This window comes from Xenopus laevis, chromosome 2L (assembly GCF_017654675.1).
Source record: "Xenopus laevis strain J_2021 chromosome 2L, Xenopus_laevis_v10.1, whole genome shotgun sequence".
NCBI lineage: Eukaryota > Metazoa > Chordata > Amphibia > Anura > Pipidae > Xenopus > Xenopus laevis.
The window spans coordinates 68,371,362-68,393,697 of NC_054373.1; the positions used below are offsets into that span (position 1 = coordinate 68,371,362).

At 39.0% G+C, this 22,336-nt stretch overlaps 1 protein-coding gene across 1 annotated transcript in view; it reads left to right on the forward strand.

Annotated features, from left to right (window-relative positions):
* The window catches only part of dhrs11.L (dehydrogenase/reductase (SDR family) member 11 L homeolog), an 84,679-nt gene extending 62,950 nt beyond the window's left edge, over positions 1 to 21,729 (forward strand). Inside the window, exons 2-6 of the mRNA XM_018241137.2 lie at positions 15,863 to 15,957; positions 17,927 to 18,056; positions 19,090 to 19,182; positions 20,800 to 20,865; positions 21,688 to 21,729. Of these exons, the coding sequence (XP_018096626.1) occupies positions 15,863 to 15,957; positions 17,927 to 18,056; positions 19,090 to 19,182; positions 20,800 to 20,865; positions 21,688 to 21,729 (426 nt within the window). The remainder of the gene's footprint in view (positions 1 to 15,862; positions 15,958 to 17,926; positions 18,057 to 19,089; positions 19,183 to 20,799; positions 20,866 to 21,687) is intronic.
* The last annotated feature ends 607 nt before the right edge of the window (positions 21,730 to 22,336 follow it).

Below are 22,336 nucleotides of genomic sequence, written 5' to 3' on the forward strand. Positions count from 1 at the left end.
ATTTGCCAGCCAGGTCGTGATACAAAATTTGTCCAAAAACCCCCCACCCTTGACTCAGCAGGAGATTGTGGACTGCAGCACAGGACAGGTATAGTATAGTAAACCGTTTACTTACATCAGCCAGGCCCAGCCCTCACACTCCAGCAGCACCACTCCACACCCTCCTCACGCTGCGTGTCTGGCGTGCCTGCAGTGCGCAGCTATTTATTAGCATTTAGGGCCCGCCCAGCCAATACTGTGTCAAAGATTTGGCGCGTCTCATATAATTGGACAGATCCACCTGTCAGTCTACAAAAACAGCGCCAAAACAAAAGGGAAAAAAAAAGATAGCTCCGGTATTAACAATCGCTCCATCCCGCCTGGCGGGATAGAGAACGGTCATTTTAATAAAGTAACGGCATGCCATCCCGCCCCATCCCACCCCAATTCAAGCACTGCATTAAAGGCAATTGGTGTTTTTTACAGCATTTTTTCATGCAAAATACATTAGTTAATGGGTGTTATTTTCTGACTCCAAATGAATTCAAGTCAATGGACATTTGTTTTCTCACTCTAAATGCAATTAAGTCAACCGGGTTGACTTGCTAAATCTTAGAACTGATCAAATTGCTGGCATTGCTTTTGGATTCTGCAGCTTGATCTATTATAAAAATTGCCCTAAATTTCTAAATCACACCTGGAAGAGTGTGTGGCAGGAACATGCATATAAGAGTGTATGTCCCCTTCAAGCAAGGAAAATAGAGGCAAATTCACTAACCTCAGAAAATTCGCCAGGCGTAGATTCGCCAGGACAACGCTAATTCACTAAAATACGAAGTTGCGCTAGCGCTGCCTAATTTGCATATGGCGGGAAGTTAAAGTTCAATGGACGTATATGTTGCAGAAAATACATTACCCTACACAAGCCTGGGAAACCTTAATAAAATGAAAAAAAATTGGTTATATTGCCCTACACATGAGCCCAGTGTATAGTTCATGTGCCATATGTTAGGAAATGTAGGGGGGAAGCCGGTTATCCCAAAAAAAATTGACGCTATGTCTCAGCCTATCACCCTGAAAAAGGAAAAGATGCTAGCGTTTTTTGGGACTTAGAAAAATTCAACTATTTTTTGAGTAACTCTTATCTACTCTATTGTACTTCGCCTGGTCTGAGGTGGTAAAGGCAAGTCTGGCACAAGAGGTAACGTTCAGTAAAATCCGCCACTTAGTGAATTTGCGTAGTTACGTCCATTCACCAGAGTGCAAATTCGTCAGGCGTTAGGGAGCGAAGTACCGCTAGAGTCTATCTCCTTTACTAGCGAAGTTACGCCAGCAAGCATTAGTAAATCAGTGAAGTACCGAAATGACGTCACACTGGCGAATTTTCTCTTTTAAGGCTTAGACTAGCAACATAGTAAAAAATTATTTTCACAATAGTGCGCCTTTAAGTAGTTAATCATTACTCTCATACACAATGAAATTTGCTTGTGTGAACTCGGACCTCAAATTAATCAGATTTTCTGGCTTAAGGCAGTAAAGATATTGAACTTTAGAACCTTGCTTCTTGCAGCAGCACCTTGAATGGAATCTGTAGCCCTGGAATGTGCAAATTATGCATTTTGTATGCTCCACACTTCCTGTAATAGGCGCTAAAATGTTGAATTCACTTACCTTTTACCCCACCTTCCTCTATAAGAATTGTGTCTCTCCTACCTGGCCCTTGCCTGTATGCCTTCTTCCCTCTGTAATTCATTCCTTTCTCATCCTCACTCCTTAACCATCACCTTTTTAAGAATCCGGTACAATTTGGTCCTTCATAAATGTATGGTAGTGTGAGGCTTACTAAAAAGCAATTTGTCTTGATTTATTTGCCTTTGGTGAAAAAAACATCAATGTGATCATCAGATCTCTGATCTGCACTTCAAGGCAACTGATCAGCCCAAAAGGCTCCTTTGAACTATGCTTTATCTTACCACTACAGAGAGATGCTTTATGAGCTATGTAGAACTGTGTTGAGGTGCATTCAATTGTGTTTTGCATCTCCTGATCTCATAGTTTTGTGGTCTATATATTCAGCATGCAGAACCTATTAATGGCATCCATCCTATTTTTTAGTGTGCAAGTGTGCAAGCTTTGTTTAAAATGTATTTTATTGAAGTTTTGCATATACAAGGTGTAAGAAAGGAAAGGAAATCAGGAAGTGAAACAATAAAGAATTGGTTTACAGTCCAGCAATAAAATAAGTATGTATAATTAAGTACATATACAAATAAAATCACTGGTGTAACTAGTGTGCCGGCCCCCTTTGCAAAAAAATATTCAGAGGGGCCCAGTGCACCACGATCCCCATCCTCCCGCCCACTTCCCGCCTCCACCCACTAACTGCCCCATTGCTGTTCTGCTCTGCTTCCCTGCAGAAGAGAGCAGGGGTGGGGGGTTTCTTGTTGGCTATATTGGAAGCAGTCCAGGTCCCCCTTTTCCCCGGGCCCCACTGCAACAGCGGGGTCTGCTTCCTCTATAGTTACGCTGCTGAGTAAAATGCTATGGTTCCATATGAATGAAAATAAATATTAAGTAAATAGTCTCCCTCAAAAAACCAAGGCTGCCAGGGACACACACACACACCTGATTCCACAAGTTAAAAAAACACCATGACACTTGTATGGGTAATTTCCCAACCCATCAGTTCATAATGGGCCAAACACACAGACAGGCTCTTACTGTTTCCTTTCAATCTGTTGAATCCGATATGTTTGTGCAAAAATAAAATACATTTTACATTTTATTTTTATTATTATTATTATTATTTCATTATTACATTCAGATAGTGTTCATGTACCATTTCTTCATAAACCCAACTGAATGAGGTCATGTCAAAATGGGGATATATTTTGCCATGGAGGGGATTGATTCTGCATCAAGAGTAGATGATTATCTATCCAAACAGCCATTTTTTTGGAATTTCTTAGGGCAATCCCTTTGATAGTGTATTATTCTTTAATATACTATCAAAGGGATTCATACATTGATTAACCATTTCAAGCCATTGGTGGTATGAATGGGCATATTGCTTCCATCTCATGGCTAAAAGTAGTTTAGAACAAACTTTCACTTCAGTGTGAGGGATCTCCGATTGGCTCCAGACGTCACGTGTCTTAGAATCAGGGTTCCTGGCTTAGGAACTTTAATCTACATCACACATGCGGATATATTCAACACGATTTCAAATTTAAAAAATGTTACTTTATTGGTTCCATTAAAATTTGTTAGCATTCGGTACAGTGCATGACAATCACCACTGACGCGTTTCATGCCCTATGGCACTTCCTCAGAGTGTTACAGATTTCTAACAAGGCATAACTTTATAGCAAATCTGGATGGCAAACAATACACACAGTGTGTTTCTTAAAGGTGTATTACACATGTATAAACAAATTTATCTTCACATCTATCCTCAGATTTGTATTTCATACATATATCTATTAGGATTTTTAAGACCATCACAAGTTATTAAAAGAAAAAGAACTCTTTTTGATTCCATGTATGTTTTTTCTCTCTTTTGGGGATAGTTCGATTGCACATTGTGGAAATTTACTTAAAGAAGACTTTATTTTTCTTATTGTCAATTTAATAATTTGGTCTATTCAATATAATATTTAATCTCCCAATCTGGCAAAGATTGGCACTCTTCAATCCATCCCATGAATAAATTTGCATACAAAATGCAAATTTATTCATGCGAGGGATTGAAGAGTGCCATATCTTTGGAGATAAGTCAAAATGGAGTAAATATGTATTTAAGTACTTTAGGTTTATCAACGATCTGATTGTGATCTGGAAGGGAAATACTGAACAGGTACAGGAATTTGTGTCATTTTGTAATAATAATGAATGTGGTATTGAATTCACTTAGAAGACTAGTGAGAAAAGTGTAGAATTTTTGGATATACAGTTTACACAAGAAGAAGGCAAGATTAAGACAGATGTGTTTAGGAAATCCATCAGCAGAAATTCCCTTTTGTTAAGGACAAGTAATCATCTCGAACCGCTTCTGGAGGGCATCCCGATTGGACAATTCCTTAGATTAAGAAGGATTTGTTCCACTTGGGATGCTTTTCAGAGAGTGGCAATGGACTTGTGGGATAGATTAGCAAAGAGAGGATATAGCACTAAAACATTAAAAAAGGCATATGATCGAGCTGTTCTAAGTGATCGTAACCAAATGTTAAGGGAGAGTGGTAGAAATAAATGTGATAGAACTAATAAACATAAGAGATCAAAAACAACTGATAGAGAAAAAGTTTATTTTGTGACAGATTACAGCAATGAGGCAACTGATATAAAAAGGATAATAATGAAACACTGGCATGTGATCAGTGCGGATCCGTTATTAAACATTGATAAGCCATGGTTTACGTATAGGAAAAGTAAATCAATTGCTAGCCATATATCCCCTAGCATGCTACCTGAAAAACGAGAACATAGAAGACCTAATTGGTTAACAAATGTGGAGCAAGGGTTTGTAAGGCTTGCAATTATATAAAGGTATCAAAGGGCTTTAGGAGTTCAGTTACTGGCAAAGAATATGAGTGTAAATCCTATATAAATTGTAAAACTGATAATATGATATATTTGGCAACATGTATATGTGGAAGCCAATATGTAGGTAGAACCATGCGGAGAATGAAGGATAGGATTTTGGAATATATAGCATGTGTAGGGAGAAAAGATGTCTCATCTGCTATAGCGGAACATATTCTAATTAAACATAATGGTAATGATAGATGTATATCCTTCCAGGGCATAGAGCATGTCAGATTAGATAGGAGAAAGGGGGATTTGGAGAAACTAATTAATAAAAGAGAAACATGGTGGATGTTTACTTTAGAAACAGAAAAACCAGTTGGTTTAAATAAAGATACGGAGATTAAATACTATATTGAATAGATCAATTTATTAAGTTGACAATAAGAAAAAAAAAGTCTTCTTTAAGTAAATTTCCACAATGTTCAATCGAACTATCCCCAAAAGAGAGAAAAAACATACATGGAATCAAAAAGAGTTCTTTTTCTTTTAATAACTTGTGATGGTCTTAAAAATCTTAATAGATATATGTATGGAATATAAATGTGAGGATAGATGTGAAGAGAAATTTGGTTTATATATGTGTAATACACCTTTAAGAAACACACTGTGTGGATTGTTTGCCAATCAGATTTGCTATAAAGTTATGCCTTGTTAGAAATCTGTAACACTCTGAGGAAGTGCCATAGGGCATGAAACGCGTCAGTGGTGATTGTCATGCACTGTACCGAAGCTAACAAATTTTAACGGAACCAATAAAGTAACATATTTTTTAAATTTGAAATATATCCGCATGTGTGATGTAAAAGTAGTTTGGCCTCAATGAATAGCGGTGTCGATATTTTCCTTTCAGCCATGAAGGTGCAGTGTTCCCTATTTGGTATCGCACTAGCAGGTCAAGTGGAATGATGAGAGCCATGATCTGGCTTATCTCTTCCATTACTCATGCCCAGATTTGTTGGACTAACATTGCCAGACCATATAGAAAATTTTTGCAGAGGGTTAGCAACATTTTGGACAGATCTAGGATGCTTGATAAAGGGGGTAACCCCGAAACGTTGCATGCTGCAATAAATACTTAGCAAGGTATAACCTGCTTGCATTACCTGTGTGCCGGTGAATTCTTGTCGCCATTGGATAGCATATCTCCCAACATTTTGGAAGTAAAAAGAGGGACAAAAATTTTTTTTCCGCACGTAGCGCAGCAATTTTTTTGACCACACCCCTTTCTGTGGCCACACCCCCTAATTACCATGTTTGTTTTACAAAATTTGACAGGTTATGAAAGTTTGAAAATATTTCTCCTTATCTAAACTGTGTTTTTGTGTCTCAAAATTGTTACAAAGTATCTTATTTGCACCTGTTAGCTGTTCTGGGCTATCTGCTAAAAGCCAACTAAGTGAGAAACTTTGTTTCTTTTTCTGGCTGTTCAGTGCAGAGAAAAGAGGGACTTTCCAGTACAAATGAGGGACTGCGGGTTGAGCAGTCAAAAGAGGGACTGTCCCTCCGAAAAAGGGACAGTTGGGAGGTATGGGATAGTGAGGTTGCCGTTTCCTCCATTTTGCTGTGCACCAGGGGTCTCTACCTTTCAGGAAGGCCAGGGTGTGCGAGTGCTTCCTGGATTGTTCTACTATTGATGCTTCATAGAGTGGCCCATTGGCTCTCTCTACCTCTTGTGCCTCCCAGCAATCACAGGGTCTGATTTCTTCTATACACATAGTTATGCCCCCAAACTTCCCTGGTAATAATGTTGGCATCCATATCTTACTAGCTGCAGTGGTAAACTACAAGTTAGGTGGCAACCCTGGCCTTTTCCCTGTATGTCTTCTAAGTATACGTAGATATGTTTTCCTTCCACCTACTACATACCTCCCAACATTTTGGAAATGTGGGACAAAAAAATTTTCAGCTCGGAGCAAGGCAAATTTTTTGTGACCATGCCCAATTCTGTGGCCACATTCCCTAATTACCATGTTTATTTTACACAATATAGCAGGTTATGAAAGTTTGAACACATTTCTGTGGTATTTATGTGTTATTACAGTTTTGCTATTGAAGGTGAATTTCCATTTAAGCTGCAAGTCACAGTTTTCCCCAAGAGACCTGCTTATATTAAAATTTTACAGTTATAGCTTTGCTTACCGTATCTGAAATTGTTACAAAAGTATCTGAATGCACCTGCCACATATTCTGGCCTCTCTGCTAAAAGCCAATTAAGTTTTAGAAACTTTTTCTGGCTGTTTAGTGCAGGATATCAACTACTGAATTATTGCACAACAGCCCAAAGGGCTGTTACACACTGGTGTTTAGCCCTGCATTCCCATGGGGTGGACCTCTCCTGCATTCCACACAGGGGAGCACAGGATGAGACAAAGCTTATTCCTCCTTATAGGCCATACTGAAATGGGTGCCTCCTGTGTTCCCCTACAGAGAACCAACATAATCATGTAAATAACAGCATTTTCAGCACCGTAGTCCAACAATTACAGCCCCCCCCCCAGTATGAGAATACTAGTTTTAGAAAAAACAGCTCAACAATTCCACTGATTTTGGCCAACTCACATAAAAAATTTAGGCATAACTGCAAATGCAAAGGCAGTCCATGGGTTATGTATGAGATAAGGTCTGTAGCTTTGTTCTTAAGCTGAATTTGTTTGTAAGCTGAAACATATACATTTACTGATTAAATGCAAGACAGATGTCTGTCTTAGCATAGTATTTATTTTTACCTTTCTGTGCATAATTATTTTTACTTTTCTGTGCAGTAGACAAGACACACCAGTGGGGATTGGGGCAGGTGCTTTATTAAAGCATACCCCCCAACCGTCCCGTTTTCCGCGGGACAGTCCCGTTTTTGGCTGTCTGTCCAGCTGTCCGGAATAGTTGACCCAATGTCCCGCATCCCGCCGGCGGAGGGGAAGGAGGCGTCGATGGCACGGACTGGTGGATGCCAGACAGAATTTACCTGAACTGCAAGCATCTACTCAGCTGGGAAACATTTTTAAGTCACTCTCTGTTTGTGGTGGGACTTGCTTTTCTGCTGGCAGTAGCGCTTCAGGTGTTACAGATGGTACATTTATCCACTATTTTATTCCCAATAGTCCTGCCCTCCGTGGCATCTGAGCCGTACCACTTCTATTCTCCTCCATTCGGCTTCTTTCTTGGCTTGTTCACTCAGATTCCCCGCTATGTTCTGCCCTAGCAGGTCTCAGCCAATGGCATCCCAGCAGAGGGTGGGCACATTTATTTAATCCAATCAGAAATCAGTATTCTATAAATTGTTATTACAGAGGAGTCAATCAAACGTAACTGCCCTCTTAGGGTTCTCATTGGCTGCAGCATCGTGGGGGCTGAACTTGCTGTCAAAAAAGATAGTTGAGACTGCATGGAGGAGAAACGATATAGTGCAAGTCGGAAGACACAGAGGAACATTGATACTGCAGGTAGGATAAAAGACACCTGTCCCCAGGACATACAACTAACTTAGAAGGAGGAATACAGGAGGGCGCATGAAGTATATGGGGACGGAGGCTAGAGGTGGGCTGGGTTAGGGGACGGCGCAGGGCGGAGAGTAGAAATAAGGGATGACACAGGGAGCAAGGGAATCAGTGTGAATAACTGAATGTTAACATTGGGGAGAGCTAACCTTATGGAGGCGGAAGTTTTGCATGCAAAATTAGTTTTACTGGAAGATGTTCTGACATGACTACTTTGAGGCTACTTTCATGGTACTAAATCTGATCCCATAATCCACAGTGGGGGCTGCATGTTATGGTTTAGCAATTGCCTGGTTATTATTGGGGTATTTATAACAGCATACCCCCAACCGTCCCGTTTTCCGCGAGTCAGTCCCGTTTTTGTCTGTCTGTCACGCTGTCCCAGATTGTGGACTCAATGTCCCGCATCCCGGCGGCGGCGGAGGGGAGGGAGGCGGTGATGGCACGGATGGCTCTGGAGCAGCCAGAGTTCTTCCTGGAAACACGTTTGGTAGCGAGAGAAGTAACCGACGGCACCGAGCCCCGGGGCAGGGCGGTGGCTCCGCAGAGCCTTCTGTCATTTCAGACAAACAGAAGATACCGAACCAGGAAGTTAGTAGCCAGACCAATATCTCAACAAACCAGATGGGACTTATCCCCCAATAGTTTGGGCCCACTTATTACAAAATACACGCATAATCGTATTAAGGAATAAAGATAAAAGGCAATATTTATTAACTACCATGCCACAGATACTTAAAACCATTTAAAATGAATAAATAAACAGCGCTGCGCTGGGTTTAGGGATCCCTTTAACCCCAAATAACCACTTGTAAAGAGGACTCCTCTATGTAAGGTTTGATGGAAATTTGATTATGTTTAGGTGGCTCAACAGCCAGCATTCCAATCAAGCGTTAGTATGTACACATGTAAATCCAATTGTTCATATGAGGGAACGGAAGTGCATCCTTATAATTCACATCCACAAAATGTTGCAGAAAAGAAAGTCCTGGTTATATAACACTGAATAGCGTGCTGCAGCTTTGTAGTAAAGATTACTATCTCCCGCGGATACAATAGTACCCGTGATGGTTTGCGGAGCAGAGCCAGTATATCAGGTTTAATGTCTTTACGGGTAACTGGATTTGCCAGTGTCTACTGTCCCATCCATATATTTACAGCCGCCTATTGCTCTCAGTGGCCAGCTGAGAAGTTGCGGCTTCGTGATACTGCGATCACTGACAGTCACCGTATTGTACCGGCCCAAGTGTAACAGTTGTCCCGGCTATCACCAGACCCGAAAATAAAGGTATACAGACCACATGTCTTTGAGAGTTTTCACCCGATAATTCCGCGTTCCATCAACTGGCAGGAGATCTTCTGTCTGCGCACTTAGGTTCCCAAAGTAGGGGAGCAGGGTATCCCAAATAACTCCGTGTCAGCGCTGTGCCTCGACAGCTGTTTCGCCACTCAACGTGGCTTTGTCAAGAGACCGAAAGGGTGGATATGACGTCATTTTATCCTTGCCATCACATGTTCAAAGTGGGTGGTCTTTTGTGTAAGCCGCTTCCCACACATAAGAAAGATACAATAATATCGATATGAACAATTGTATCATTTTCACTTCCTACAATCGTGGTTATGTAACCCTTTGGTATTATCTTAGTAGAATATATTTAAGGGATCAACCAAATAGGTATCAAATAAGAAAAAAGGACTATCGGCTTCACTTCTACTGTGATGGGAACATCAATATCAACTTGTGGCATGGTTACACAGTACTATATTTCAAAAGTTTATAAGATTAATCGCTATTGCTTATTTTTAACTGTCATCCCATGTTCTTATTAATCAGTACATAATTATAAACTTATATCAAAATAGAGAATAAGAAAGAAAAAGGGAGAAGAAAATGAAAAAAAATCAAAAGGTAGAACTACAACTCTCACCAGCACAAATTTTTTAAAAAGTTGAAATAGTCCAAAAAAGCGGGGCCAATCAAGGGACTATTATTATGACCATTCTTCATTTATTTATAAAGGCCTGAAAATTCAATTGGCCATTGAGTCCGAACTCTGACTTATAAGTGTTAAGCTTAAATATCCAACTGGTCTCTAGTTGGAGCAACCTATTATCTAGGTCACCGCCCCTTACATCACTATGCAGACGGTCAATGCCCTGAAAATAAGACCCCATATGTTTGCCATTGTGAATGCAATAAATGTGTTTGGCAATAGATGACAATAAATTGCAATTATTAATATCTCGCATATGTTCATATATGCGTCTTTTCAGCGGTCTCTTTGTTTTTCCTATGTATTTACTCCCACAGTGGCAAGTGAACATGTAGATCACGTAAGTCGTGGTACAACATATATAATGATACATGTTGTATTTGACTCTTCCATTGCTAAAATCCCTAGATGTCCTCATATACAGATGAAGCCACTTGGATTTGTGAGATAAATGCGTCATGACTCATGGTTAATTGAAGAAACTGCGTTATCTAAAGTCATCTTAACTCATTTAATGCATTTAACCTTTCCATTAGCATACCAAAGCACCATTGTGAACAATGGTGAATGCTTTAATTAGATGGGATGTTGTGACGCAGTTTTCTGTGTTAAATGAGATAAATGGGATATCTGTGTTTAGTTATTCTGTGTCAAACAGACAAACCAAAGTGGCTGCATCTGTATTGACACTGTTCACAGGCCACACACTTGTAGCTACCTACTGTTTTGCAACACGCTGTTTTCGAATGTTTCTGAAAATGACTGTGAGTGAGTAGATCACCTATGCTATTATTTCTCCTGTAACAAAAAAGAGGGTGAGTAGTTACCATTTGACCTATATTGGGATCGTTGGACAAAATGTGCCAATGTTTCCGAATCAATGAGCGGACTTCTTGGTCCTTATTGCTGTATGTCAAAATGAGTCTAGTCTTTTCATTACCTTGAGTGCAACTTTGTTTGGGCTTATATAATAAGTCCTCCCTACTCTGAGATAGGGCATTATGGTAGGCTCTACGTAGGCAACGTGTTTTGTATCCTCGTGCTTTAAATCTTAAGTACAGTTGGTAAGCTTCCCGTTTAAAGTCTTCCTCTGTAGAACAGATTCTCCGTAATCTAAGGTACTGTCCCTTTGGTATGCCTTCGATGCATTTCAATGGATGCATCGATTCTGCATGTAAGAGGCTGTTGCCAGCCGTCTTCTTGCGAAACAGGTTAGTGGACACCTGTCCACAGTTGTCCTTTTTAATCTCTATATCCAAAAATTCCAATTTGGAGTCGTGATAATTTAAGGTGAATGTTAAATTGAAATTATTTTTATTAAGTTTAGACACAAAATCCTTTAATTTCTGTTCGGGGCCCTGCCAGATGATCATAATATCGTCGATATATCTGTGCCACCGTAAAATGTGGCACAGATATTCGTCGTACTCTTCAGCCGAGAACACATAACGCTCCCACTCTCCTAGGAATAAGTTGGCGTAGCTAGGTGCGCATTTAGCGCCCATAGCTACGCCCTGGTGTTGTAGATAATAAATGCCATTAAATATAAACACATTGTGATGTAATACAAAACTCAATGCTTGCAATATAAATTTATGTTCCTCGGAGATTGGGTTGTGTATGCGCTCAAAAATGTTTTTTATGGCCTCAATACCTAGAGCATGTGGTATACTCATGTACAAGGCCTCCACATCCAGACCCACTAAAAAGCAGTCAGAGCTTAAGGTCTGACTGCTTTTTAGTGGGTCTGGATGTGGAGGCCTTGTACATGAGTATACCACATGCTCTAGGTATTGAGGCCATAAAAAACATTTTTGAGCGCATACACAACCCAATCTCCGAGGAACATAAATTTATATTGCAAGCATTGAGTTTTGTATTACATCACAATGTGTTTATATTTAATGGCATTTATTATCTACAACGCCAGGGCGTAGCTATGGGCGCTAAATGCGCACCTAGCTACGCCAACTTATTCCTAGGAGAGTGGGAGCGTTATGTGTTCTCGGCTGAAGAGTACGACGAATATCTGTGCCACATTTTACGGTGGCACAGATATATCGACGATATTATGATCATCTGGCAGGGCCCCGAACAGAAATTAAAGGATTTTGTGTCTAAACTTAATAAAAATAATTTCAATTTAACATTCACCTTAAATTATCACGACTCCAAATTGGAATTTTTGGATATAGAGATTAAAAAGGACAACTGTGGACAGGTGTCCACTAACCTGTTTCGCAAGAAGACGGCTGGCAACAGCCTCTTACATGCAGAATCGATGCATCCATTGAAATGCATCGAAGGCATACCAAAGGGACAGTACCTTAGATTACGGAGAATCTGTTCTACAGAGGAAGACTTTAAACGGGAAGCTTACCAACTGTACTTAAGATTTAAAGCACGAGGATACAAAACACGTTGCCTACGTAGAGCCTACCATAATGCCCTATCTCAGAGTAGGGAGGACTTATTATATAAGCCCAAACAAAGTTGCACTCAAGGTAATGAAAAGACTAGACTCATTTTGACATACAGCAATAAGGACCAAGAAGTCCGCTCATTGATTCGGAAACATTGGCACATTTTGTCCAACGATCCCAATATAGGTCAAATGGTAACTACTCACCCTCTTTTTTGTTACAGGAGAAATAATAGCATAGGTGATCTACTCACTCACAGTCATTTTCAGAAACATTCGAAAACAGCGTGTTGCAAAACAGTAGGTAGCTACAAGTGTGTGGCCTGTGAACAGTGTCAATATATGAGGACATCTAGGGATTTTAGCAATGGAAGAGTCAAATACAACATGTATCATTATATATGTTGTACCACGACTTACGTGATCTACATGTTCACTTGCCACTGTGGGAGTAAATACATAGGAAAAACAAAGAGACCGCTGAAAAGACGCATATATGAACATATGCGAGATATTAATAATTGCAATTTATTGTCATCTATTGCCAAACACATTTATTGCATTCACAATGGCAAACATATGGGGTCTTATTTTCAGGGCATTGACCGTCTGCATAGTGATGTAAGGGGCGGTGACCTAGATAATAGGTTGCTCCAACTAGAGACCAGTTGGATATTTAAGCTTAACACTTATAAGTCAGAGTTCGGACTCAATGGCCAATTGAATTTTCAGGCCTTTATAAATAAATGAAGAATGGTCATAATAATAGTCCCTTGATTGGCCCCGCTTTTTTGGACTATTTCAACTTTTTAAAAAATTTGTGCTGGTGAGAGTTGTAGTTCTACCTTTTGATTTTTTTTCATTTTCTTCTCCCTTTTTCTTTCTTATTCTCTATTTTGATATAAGTTTATAATTATGTACTGATTAATAAGAACATGGGATGACAGTTAAAAATAAGCAATAGCGATTAATCTTATAAACTTTTGAAATATAGTACTGTGTAACCATGCCACAAGTTGATATTGATGTTCCCATCACAGTAGAAGTGAAGCCGATAGTCCTTTTTCTTATTTGATACCTATTTGGTTGATCCCTTAAATATATTCTACTAAGATAATACCAAAGGGTTACATAACCACGATTGTAGGAAGTGAAAATGATACAATTGTTCATATCGATATTATTGTATCTTTCTTATGTGTGGGAAGCGGCTTACACAAAAGACCACCCACTTTGAACATGTGATGGCAAGGATAAAATGACGTCATATCCACCCTTTCGGTCTCTTGACAAAGCCACGTTGAGTGGCGAAACAGCTGTCGAGGCACAGCGCTGACACGGAGTTATTTGGGATACCCTGCTCCCCTACTTTGGGAACCTAAGTGCGCAGACAGAAGATCTCCTGCCAGTTGATGGAACGCGGAATTATCGGGTGAAAACTCTCAAAGACATGTGGTCTGTATACCTTTATTTTCGGGTCTGGTGATAGCCGGGACAACTGTTACACTTGGGCCGGTACAATACGGTGACTGTCAGTGATCGCAGTATCACGAAGCCGCAACTTCTCAGCTGGCCACTGAGAGCAATAGGCGGCTGTAAATATATGGATGGGACAGTAGACACTGGCAAATCCAGTTACCCGTAAAGACATTAAACCTGATATACTGGCTCTGCTCCGCAAACCATCACGGGTACTATTGTATCCGCGGGAGATAGTAATCTTTACTACAAAGCTGCAGCACGCTATTCAGTGTTATATAACCAGGACTTTCTTTTCTGCAACATTTTGTGGATGTGAATTATAAGGATGCACTTCCGTTCCCTCATATGAACAATTGGATTTACATGTGTACATACTAACGCTTGATTGGAATGCTGGCTGTTGAGCCACCTAAACATAATCAAATTTCCATCAAACCTCACATAGAGGAGTCCTCTTTACAAGTGGTTATTTGGGGTTAAAGGGATCCCTAAACCCAGCGCAGCGCTGTTTATTTATTCATTTTAAATGGTTTTAAGTATCTGTGGCATGGTAGTTAATAAATATTGCCTTTTATCTTTATTCCTTAATACGATTATGCGTGTATTTTGTAATAAGTGGGCCCAAACTATTGGGGGATAAGTCCCATCTGGTTTGTTGAGATATTGGAAAGTATATGTGGACACCTCCAATTAGGCCATTTCAAATTGGAGAGACACCTTGCGCAATTAATTTAAGTATACCATAGTAGCCAGACCAAGCGGTAATTGCGCAGGCGCATAATACTGGGCAGCTTCAAAGAACCGTCCACGTAAGGGTGAGATTATGCGCAAGCCGTCATCATGTCTCATAAAAAAAAGGGCAACGCGAACGCAGAAGAGACTGTGTGGCCTGCTTCTGTTGTGGAAACGGACTGTTGCTGCGCATGCTCAGAAAGTGATTTTATAGAAGCGTTTGATGGAAATTTACCAGTGCTTTAAAGCGCCTTAGTGAGGTCATGTGACAGAACCAGTTGGAGTGACAGCTGTCAGCCTGGTCCTCTTACCATACAGTTTGTGTGTGTCTGTTTATCAGCTATATACATAGCAAGTGTGTGTGTGTTGCTGTGTGTCTGTGCATGTTGGTGGGTGTGTGTTTGTGTGTGTGTGTGTGTGTGTGAGAGAGTTACTGTGTCTGTGTGAGTTACTGTGTGTGAGTGATTGGTACATTTGCTGTTGTGTGTGTGTGATGCCAGCTGTGCCCACACTCATGCCCCTTATCCCTACTCTATTCACACAGTGCCGAGGAAATAAACTCACTCTATTTTACCATTGGTCTACACTGACATCAAAGTTCCAGGCACAGATTCTTTCCCCTCCTCTCTCCCCACTAGCCCTGGGTGTTGGTGCTGGGAGTTGTAGTTCAATAACCTGTGGAGGGAAGCCAGTTGCACTACAACTTCTACATCCCCCTTATTAGGGACTGCCATTCAGCTCTCCCTGCCCATTTAAAGTGATACGGCTTATTTACAATTTGTAAAATGAAACATGGTAATTGAGGGGTGTGACCACAAAAATGGGCGTGGCCAAAAATGTTTTGCTGCGCTACGCGCGCCACAACTTTTTGTCCCTCTTTTGATTTCCAAAATGTTGGGAGGTATGTTAAAAGCTAAATGCTAATAAAAGTCAATCAGAATAATATCAGAATAATGCATTGTATCAGGTATGGGTTAAATTATCTGGAAACCTGTTATCCAGAAACTTGTGGTTACAGAAAGACCATCTTATTTATGCAATCAATTATAGTTTTTAAAAAAGATATCCTTTTTATTTGTATTAATGAAACAGTAGCTTGTAGCTGCATAAAATCCATATTGACGGAAAAACAATCCTTGTGGATTCAATTTATTCAATGTTTTGTGTTCCAGGTTAATGTTCTTGCACTCAGTATCTGCACAAGGGCGGCCTACCAGTCTATGAAGGAAAGGAATATTGATGATGGTCATATCATAAACATCAACAGGTAGGAGAGGCTGCAGCCTACATCACAGTTGAGGCCAGATATCATTTATGGTGTATAAACCCACTTCTGTTTTTGTTGGCTTTTAATTGTTTTATCACACTACTAGTCATGATCATGCTTGCTTGTCTGGTTTACCTGAATCATGTTTTCTTTCATTTTCATTTACACTGTGTATTCCTGCATTTGTATTATTTTATCGCTCTGTTAACCCTCTTCACAGTAATCACATAGATTCAAAACTCAAAAGGTACTATGAACATTTTCATTGAAAATCCTAATATTGCTCTTATGCCAAAATATGCACAGTCATTGCATTTTTGTGAATTTACATGACTAGTCGGCCTACTCCTTCACAAATTGATTGTCATGCTACACCTTCTACATAAATGCACAGCTGTAATGACAACAAATCAGTTGTTTAATGTTGCATACTTTTGAGCATTATGAACTGAGGTGTCTTACCTGGTTTTTATCACGTTTGCCGTTAATGTACAGAGCCTGTATGAAAAGAGTGCAGGTACCATATAGAGAACAAATTCCTGCCATATTTATGTGATAATTATACATGTTGCATTTATCAGTACAATCCTTTTATTATAGATTTTTTTGTGTGATTACCTAATAGACCCAGAGAAATCAATGACAGAAAGTGCTTCCTCTTATCTCCATATTTTAAGTATAAATAAAGCTGAACCTACATTTTACAAACCAGTCAAAAAGCCTGGACCAGGTTGGTGTTTTAGCACAACCAAGTGTTGTTGTGCCAAAATGGGTGAAATGATAGGCTTATTAATGCAATTAATATTTATTTATCCATGTAGCTGCCTTAAGCACCATTCTCCTCACCTCAATAGTGCCCAAGTATGTGTATTGACATTCAGGGACCCTGGAGCTGCCTCCACCCTAAAAATGGTTTTAATTCCAGGGTACCCCTAGAAAGTTGGGTCAATATGCTCAGCAGACTTGCTCCAAGAGAATTCCATGTGAATGCTGTTTTAATGGCATGAGCTGCAGGTTTAGGAATGGGGGCACCTAAGGCAAGTGCCCTCCATCTAGAATCAATCGGCCTGAGTCTATGGAAACCCAGACAAAAGAAGTATGTGCCCAGCTTTCCCTCTCCCAGAGGTGCCCACTAGGCACGTGTCTATTCTGCTTACCCGTAGTTCTGGCCCTGGCTGGAAGTGATGCAATCCCCATTCTGAGAATGTAAGCTGTGACTTGCATTTGATTTGTAAGCACATGCAATTTCATTCACTTTGATGCAATGGGTACAGTTGTGGTGGGTGTAACTCCCAGTGCAATTGTGCTGGGATTTCTGGATAAACAGCATGTCATTTTGCATACAAAAATTGCACTTTCCACAGTGCACGCGTTGTAATGACTAATGAAGACCATGACCATAACCAATTTATCTATAAGTTTTAAAACTGTTATCTTTTTAATAAATTTTTTCCAGCATGTTTATTGATCAGGGTTGACCGTTTAAGAGAAATTAAGTGAAATTATGCAGTTATTTTAAACATTTGTGAATCTGTGTGCTTCCTATATGAATAGGATTATTGTTTGTGGATTGTGGTGGTATTCTTTTTATTTTTGCTTCTTCCTGTTTTTTCCTTACTTAAAACATCTGTACATTAGCAAAATATCTGTTCTGGTTTATACTCTTCATTTAGTTTCCATAGTTTTAATATGTTTCAAAAGTTTTTTTTTTCATTTATTTACTTTAATTCTTGCATGTAATGAAATTTTACTTGATTTGCTACATATAAAGAAATTGTATGGAACGTTTTATTTAAACTTTTAGCATTTTAAACCAATCATCTCATTCCCCTCAAAAATAAAAGCACATTTGTTTTGTTTCATCATGCATTAGGTATGTATTTTCCAATAACTTGATTTGATCAATTGTTAAAATTAAAATTGATTTATTACTTTCCTTACTGCTAAGCTGCTTTTTCTCAATCTTCAGCATGAGTGGTCATAGAGTTCTTCCTACTACAGTTATGCACTTTTATTCAGCTACAAAGTATGCTGTAACAGCTCTGACAGAGGGCCTCAGACAAGAGCTTAGAGAAGAAAGGAGTCACATCCGAGCCACGGTAAGTTGAAGAATATTAAAAAATCAGTGGTCCAACAGCAAATTATTTTAGAGGCCCCAAAATGTCTGGAGATTGACCTTTTCTACCAATATTTATTGAAATTGTATGTTAATAAGGGCTCATGGGGCCCCTATAACTCCTGGGCCTGGGCTTTGTAGTTATGTCCCTGGGAAAAACATTTTGCCAAGTTGTTTTTAAAATGTTATTATTGACTGCAGAATTTTCTAAGTTGCTAGCAAATGGAAAGCATGGTCAACACAGAAGGGAATATTAAGGTGTCCCTTTTCTCTGTAATATTAAAACTGTACATTGTACTTGATCCCAACTAAGATATAATTAATTCTTCTTGGTGGCAAAACAATCCTATTGGGTTTAATAAATGTTGAAATGATTCTGATGTAGACGTAAAGTATGGTGATCAAAATTATGGAAAGAGCCCTTATCTGGAAATCCCCAACTCCCAAGCATTAGAAAACAGGTGCCATACCTGTACCAGCTAAGTCATTGTGCTCCCACTTTAAATTCATGTTGGGTGTTCAAAGTAAAAAATGTTTTACCAGCACAATGTCACTGAGAGACAGTTGCTGTTTAAAATAAAATTGTGATCCTACCTTTGTTGAAGGAGGAAAAGGTAGTTACTCAAATTAACAGTTAAACCCACTGTATAATGTACTTTTGCTTGTAAACCTGAGGCACAGGCAGCAGCTAGGAAAGGTGGGGGCTTCTATAAAGCTGACAATATAATCAGGGAGAGGGTAGATAAAATATTTTTTTTAAAACAATGACAATAGTTTATATTGGGTTTTTAGGTTGACATGAATATAGGATGAAAACCAATCCCTTTTCAATGTAATTTAAATGTAAATGTAATTACTGTAATATATTTTCAATTGATGGAGTTTTTGACCCTTTAACTTAATTTCATATACTACATTTAACAGGACTATACATTTTTCTAACAATGTAGCATATACTGACTATTTACTTATTTATGCTTATGTCATGACGTCACAGAAATATTTTTGTGTCTTAGAGTATATCACCAGGCCTTGTGGAAACTGGATTTGCATTTAAACTCCTTGATAATGATCCGGAGAAGGCTGCTGCAACGTATGAAAGTATAAAGGTCAGAATGGCAGGCAACTGATCAGTATAGGGGAATGAAATAAGCCTTTAGTTTCAAAAACCACATACTGAACTGTCTCCAGTGCTAAGTAGTAAAAATTTAGCAACCGCACTGAAGGGTGTGTATGTATTGTTGGTTTTTTTAGGTTGGAAATATCTTGCACCTCTGAGGGCTTACTCTAAGTTAAAGCAAATTGAGGCAATACATTCGTAAAACGTGACTGCAATTTTATTACATTACAAGAGGTCCTCTGCACTCAGCCCATTATCAATATATTTAAGACATTGAGACAATTTGTGCATACAACTACTAAAAAAATGCCTTACCCTTTAAACAAAACAGGGATTGTTTGTCCGTATATTGCAATATATTTAAGCTGGCAAACTACGTAAAAGTCATCCCATATCCGGCAAGTCCTACACTCAAATTGCATCTGATTCATTAAGAATTCTACTGATTCATTATACATTTTACAAAAGGGACTAAGTTTTACCTGCAACTTACTTACCTCCCAAACTTGGTTGCCCTTTTATTAGCCACCAGTGGGATCACCTGACTATAGCTGGGAAGGGTGGGAGCTACAACATGGAGCTGATCACTGCTCCTGTATAATTATTAAAGAGGAAAATTTCTTGTCAACGTTTTGGTCCTGTTCTGGACCTTTCTCAAGACAAAAAAATGTCAGGACCGAAACGCTGAGAATAATTTTTCCTTTTTAACTGCATTATGAAGTCCCGGAGAGCGCGGCAACATTATTACAATATATGATAATACCAGCCATAGGAGAAAAATATATACATTTGCCATTTAAGGGCTAAAGAAATCAAGGATTTTTCCTCCTGCTACAAGAACTGGATTTTTAACCCTTTTGCGGGCACATGGCACAGTTTATATAAGTAATGGTTGGTAGGAAGTGTTACTGTAATACCCATGAATACTTGAATTATTTTTAATTAGTGCTTATGGGTCACTTTTTTAACCTATGTTGTCATTTTGGAGGCCATAATCCTGTGTGTATCATTGATAGGTGGCTTGGCACAAGCACTTCAAGACTGGTACATATAGTGTTAATGATAGATTAAATTGAAGCTTTATAGTTGTTGTCAGTTGCAACTTTATGGGTGAAGGCTAATGTTGGCCCTGGTAATGTAGGGGCAGCAGGTTTGGCATCCATCCCTAAAGTAGTTTCCTGAACCAAGGAAATGTAGGCATGCTGAACGTCATATTCTTATCTAATAAAAACAAAAACAGGGTTTAACCACAATACTCAGGGATGAAAATGATAAGGCTTTATTTTCCTTTCTAAATTAAAACACAAATGGAACAATGGTTGGAAATAAGATATCCAATAATTGTATTAAATATAATAACCATTAACCATGAAAAAAAGTGTAATGCTGAAAACTATTATATTGCTTTGTACAAATTATACTAATTCTGGGAAATGGAATGCATTTTATTCTGTCAACTGTGACATTTTCCATCTCTGTAAACGTGCAGTATTAATCCTATAATATATGCCTTTATATGGAAAATGTAGAGTATTTTTTTTAGTCCTGCTCAAATAATCTCTATTTATGTAACAGATGCCATGTTTTTTTTTTTTATTTCTTGCAGTGTCTGAAAGCTGAAGATATCGCTAGCACTGTGGTTTATGTGCTCAGTGCTCCTCCTCATGTACAGGTCTGTAGAAACAGTTTTGAAAGTTTAATATGAATGAAAGAAATGAAAATATTTACTTATATAGTACTACTTGTGTACACAGTGCTGTACCTTAAAATAATGCAATAATATCAAGGCCTACCCCCACCACACATTTATTGAATTAGGGGAATTTCTGTAGGGATACAAATATGCCAATTTTATTCCCATTCATTGCATGGCTGACATATTGCCATTTTATCACTAATCGACCGCAGACACAGCCTAAACACAAGAAGGTATCCATGAAATACTGATAATCTGATGATTATCTCTTGATTATCTCTTATATAGATGTAGGGGTGATCCTGGCCCCTCTGCCGCCTGAGGCAGTTGCTGCTGACCCCCCTCTCCCGTGCACTTACCTTTTTGCACCTGAGGGTGTCCAGGGGGCTCCACGAGGGCAGCAGAGAGGGTCAGTACGTTAGCGCAGAGAGCCTAACTGCGCTCTCTGCACTAGAAGAGCCGAATTTCTGGTTTGAAAACCGAAAATTTGAGTCTTAAAGTACCAGGAGCGGCATTTTTGCCGCCCCTGGTACCTAGTGGGGCGCTGCAGCCTGAGACGACAGCCTCAACTCGCCTAATAGAACGCCAGCACACTAAATTACCTAAAAATTAATAATTTTCTTTATTTTATGGTAACCAATGCACCTGTTCTGTTCATGAACTAACTTTTTGTTGCCATTATGAGTCCATTACCAGAACCATGTGACTTTTCTAATTGTTTGGAATTTTATATGTGGGAGAATGTAGTATTAAGTAACAATATGTTTTCTTACTCTCCCATTTTTATTCTGCTTTTAGATTGGTGACATTCAGCTGAGGCCTACTGAGCAAATATCTTAGTGATTTAGCACATGGAAGCGGAGTTTTTGAAAGAAGACTTAATTCCTTCAAGGGCTAGCTTGGAGGAACATATTAAGGATTTTTTGGAGACTTTTACCCAGGAAGGAAAAAAAAAAAAAAAAAAGAAACACTGGAAATATATTTTTGTTCTTTATTGTGTAACCAGTACAAAATGTACATTGTTAGCAAGGAACTTTTAGTCTTTGTTTTTCTTTATTTTAATGTGCTTTTCCCCCGTTTTCTAAACATAGTATCACTAAAAGAATTTCATTGGAATTATGATTGCAGAACACTTCTTTGGTTTGTTCATCCACATAACTGCTAATAAGTATTGCCTTCCTGTGTCTGTCAGATCCTTCTGACTGGCTGGAAATGGTTGATTTTAGGAAAAAAAATTTTTAATTAATATTTTGTTTTGGGTTTGGTGATCGTGTCCTCTTAACTTTTCATCTTTTCAGTTCTTAGAAGAGGAAAAGGTTTCTATGAAGTCTTTATAACTGAGTACCAAACAAGGTTCTGCTTGACTTTTTTTATACAAATGTTTGTGTCTGATAACTTTTAATTGAATTACATGCTATGCACCGAATCCAGGATTCGGTTCGGGATT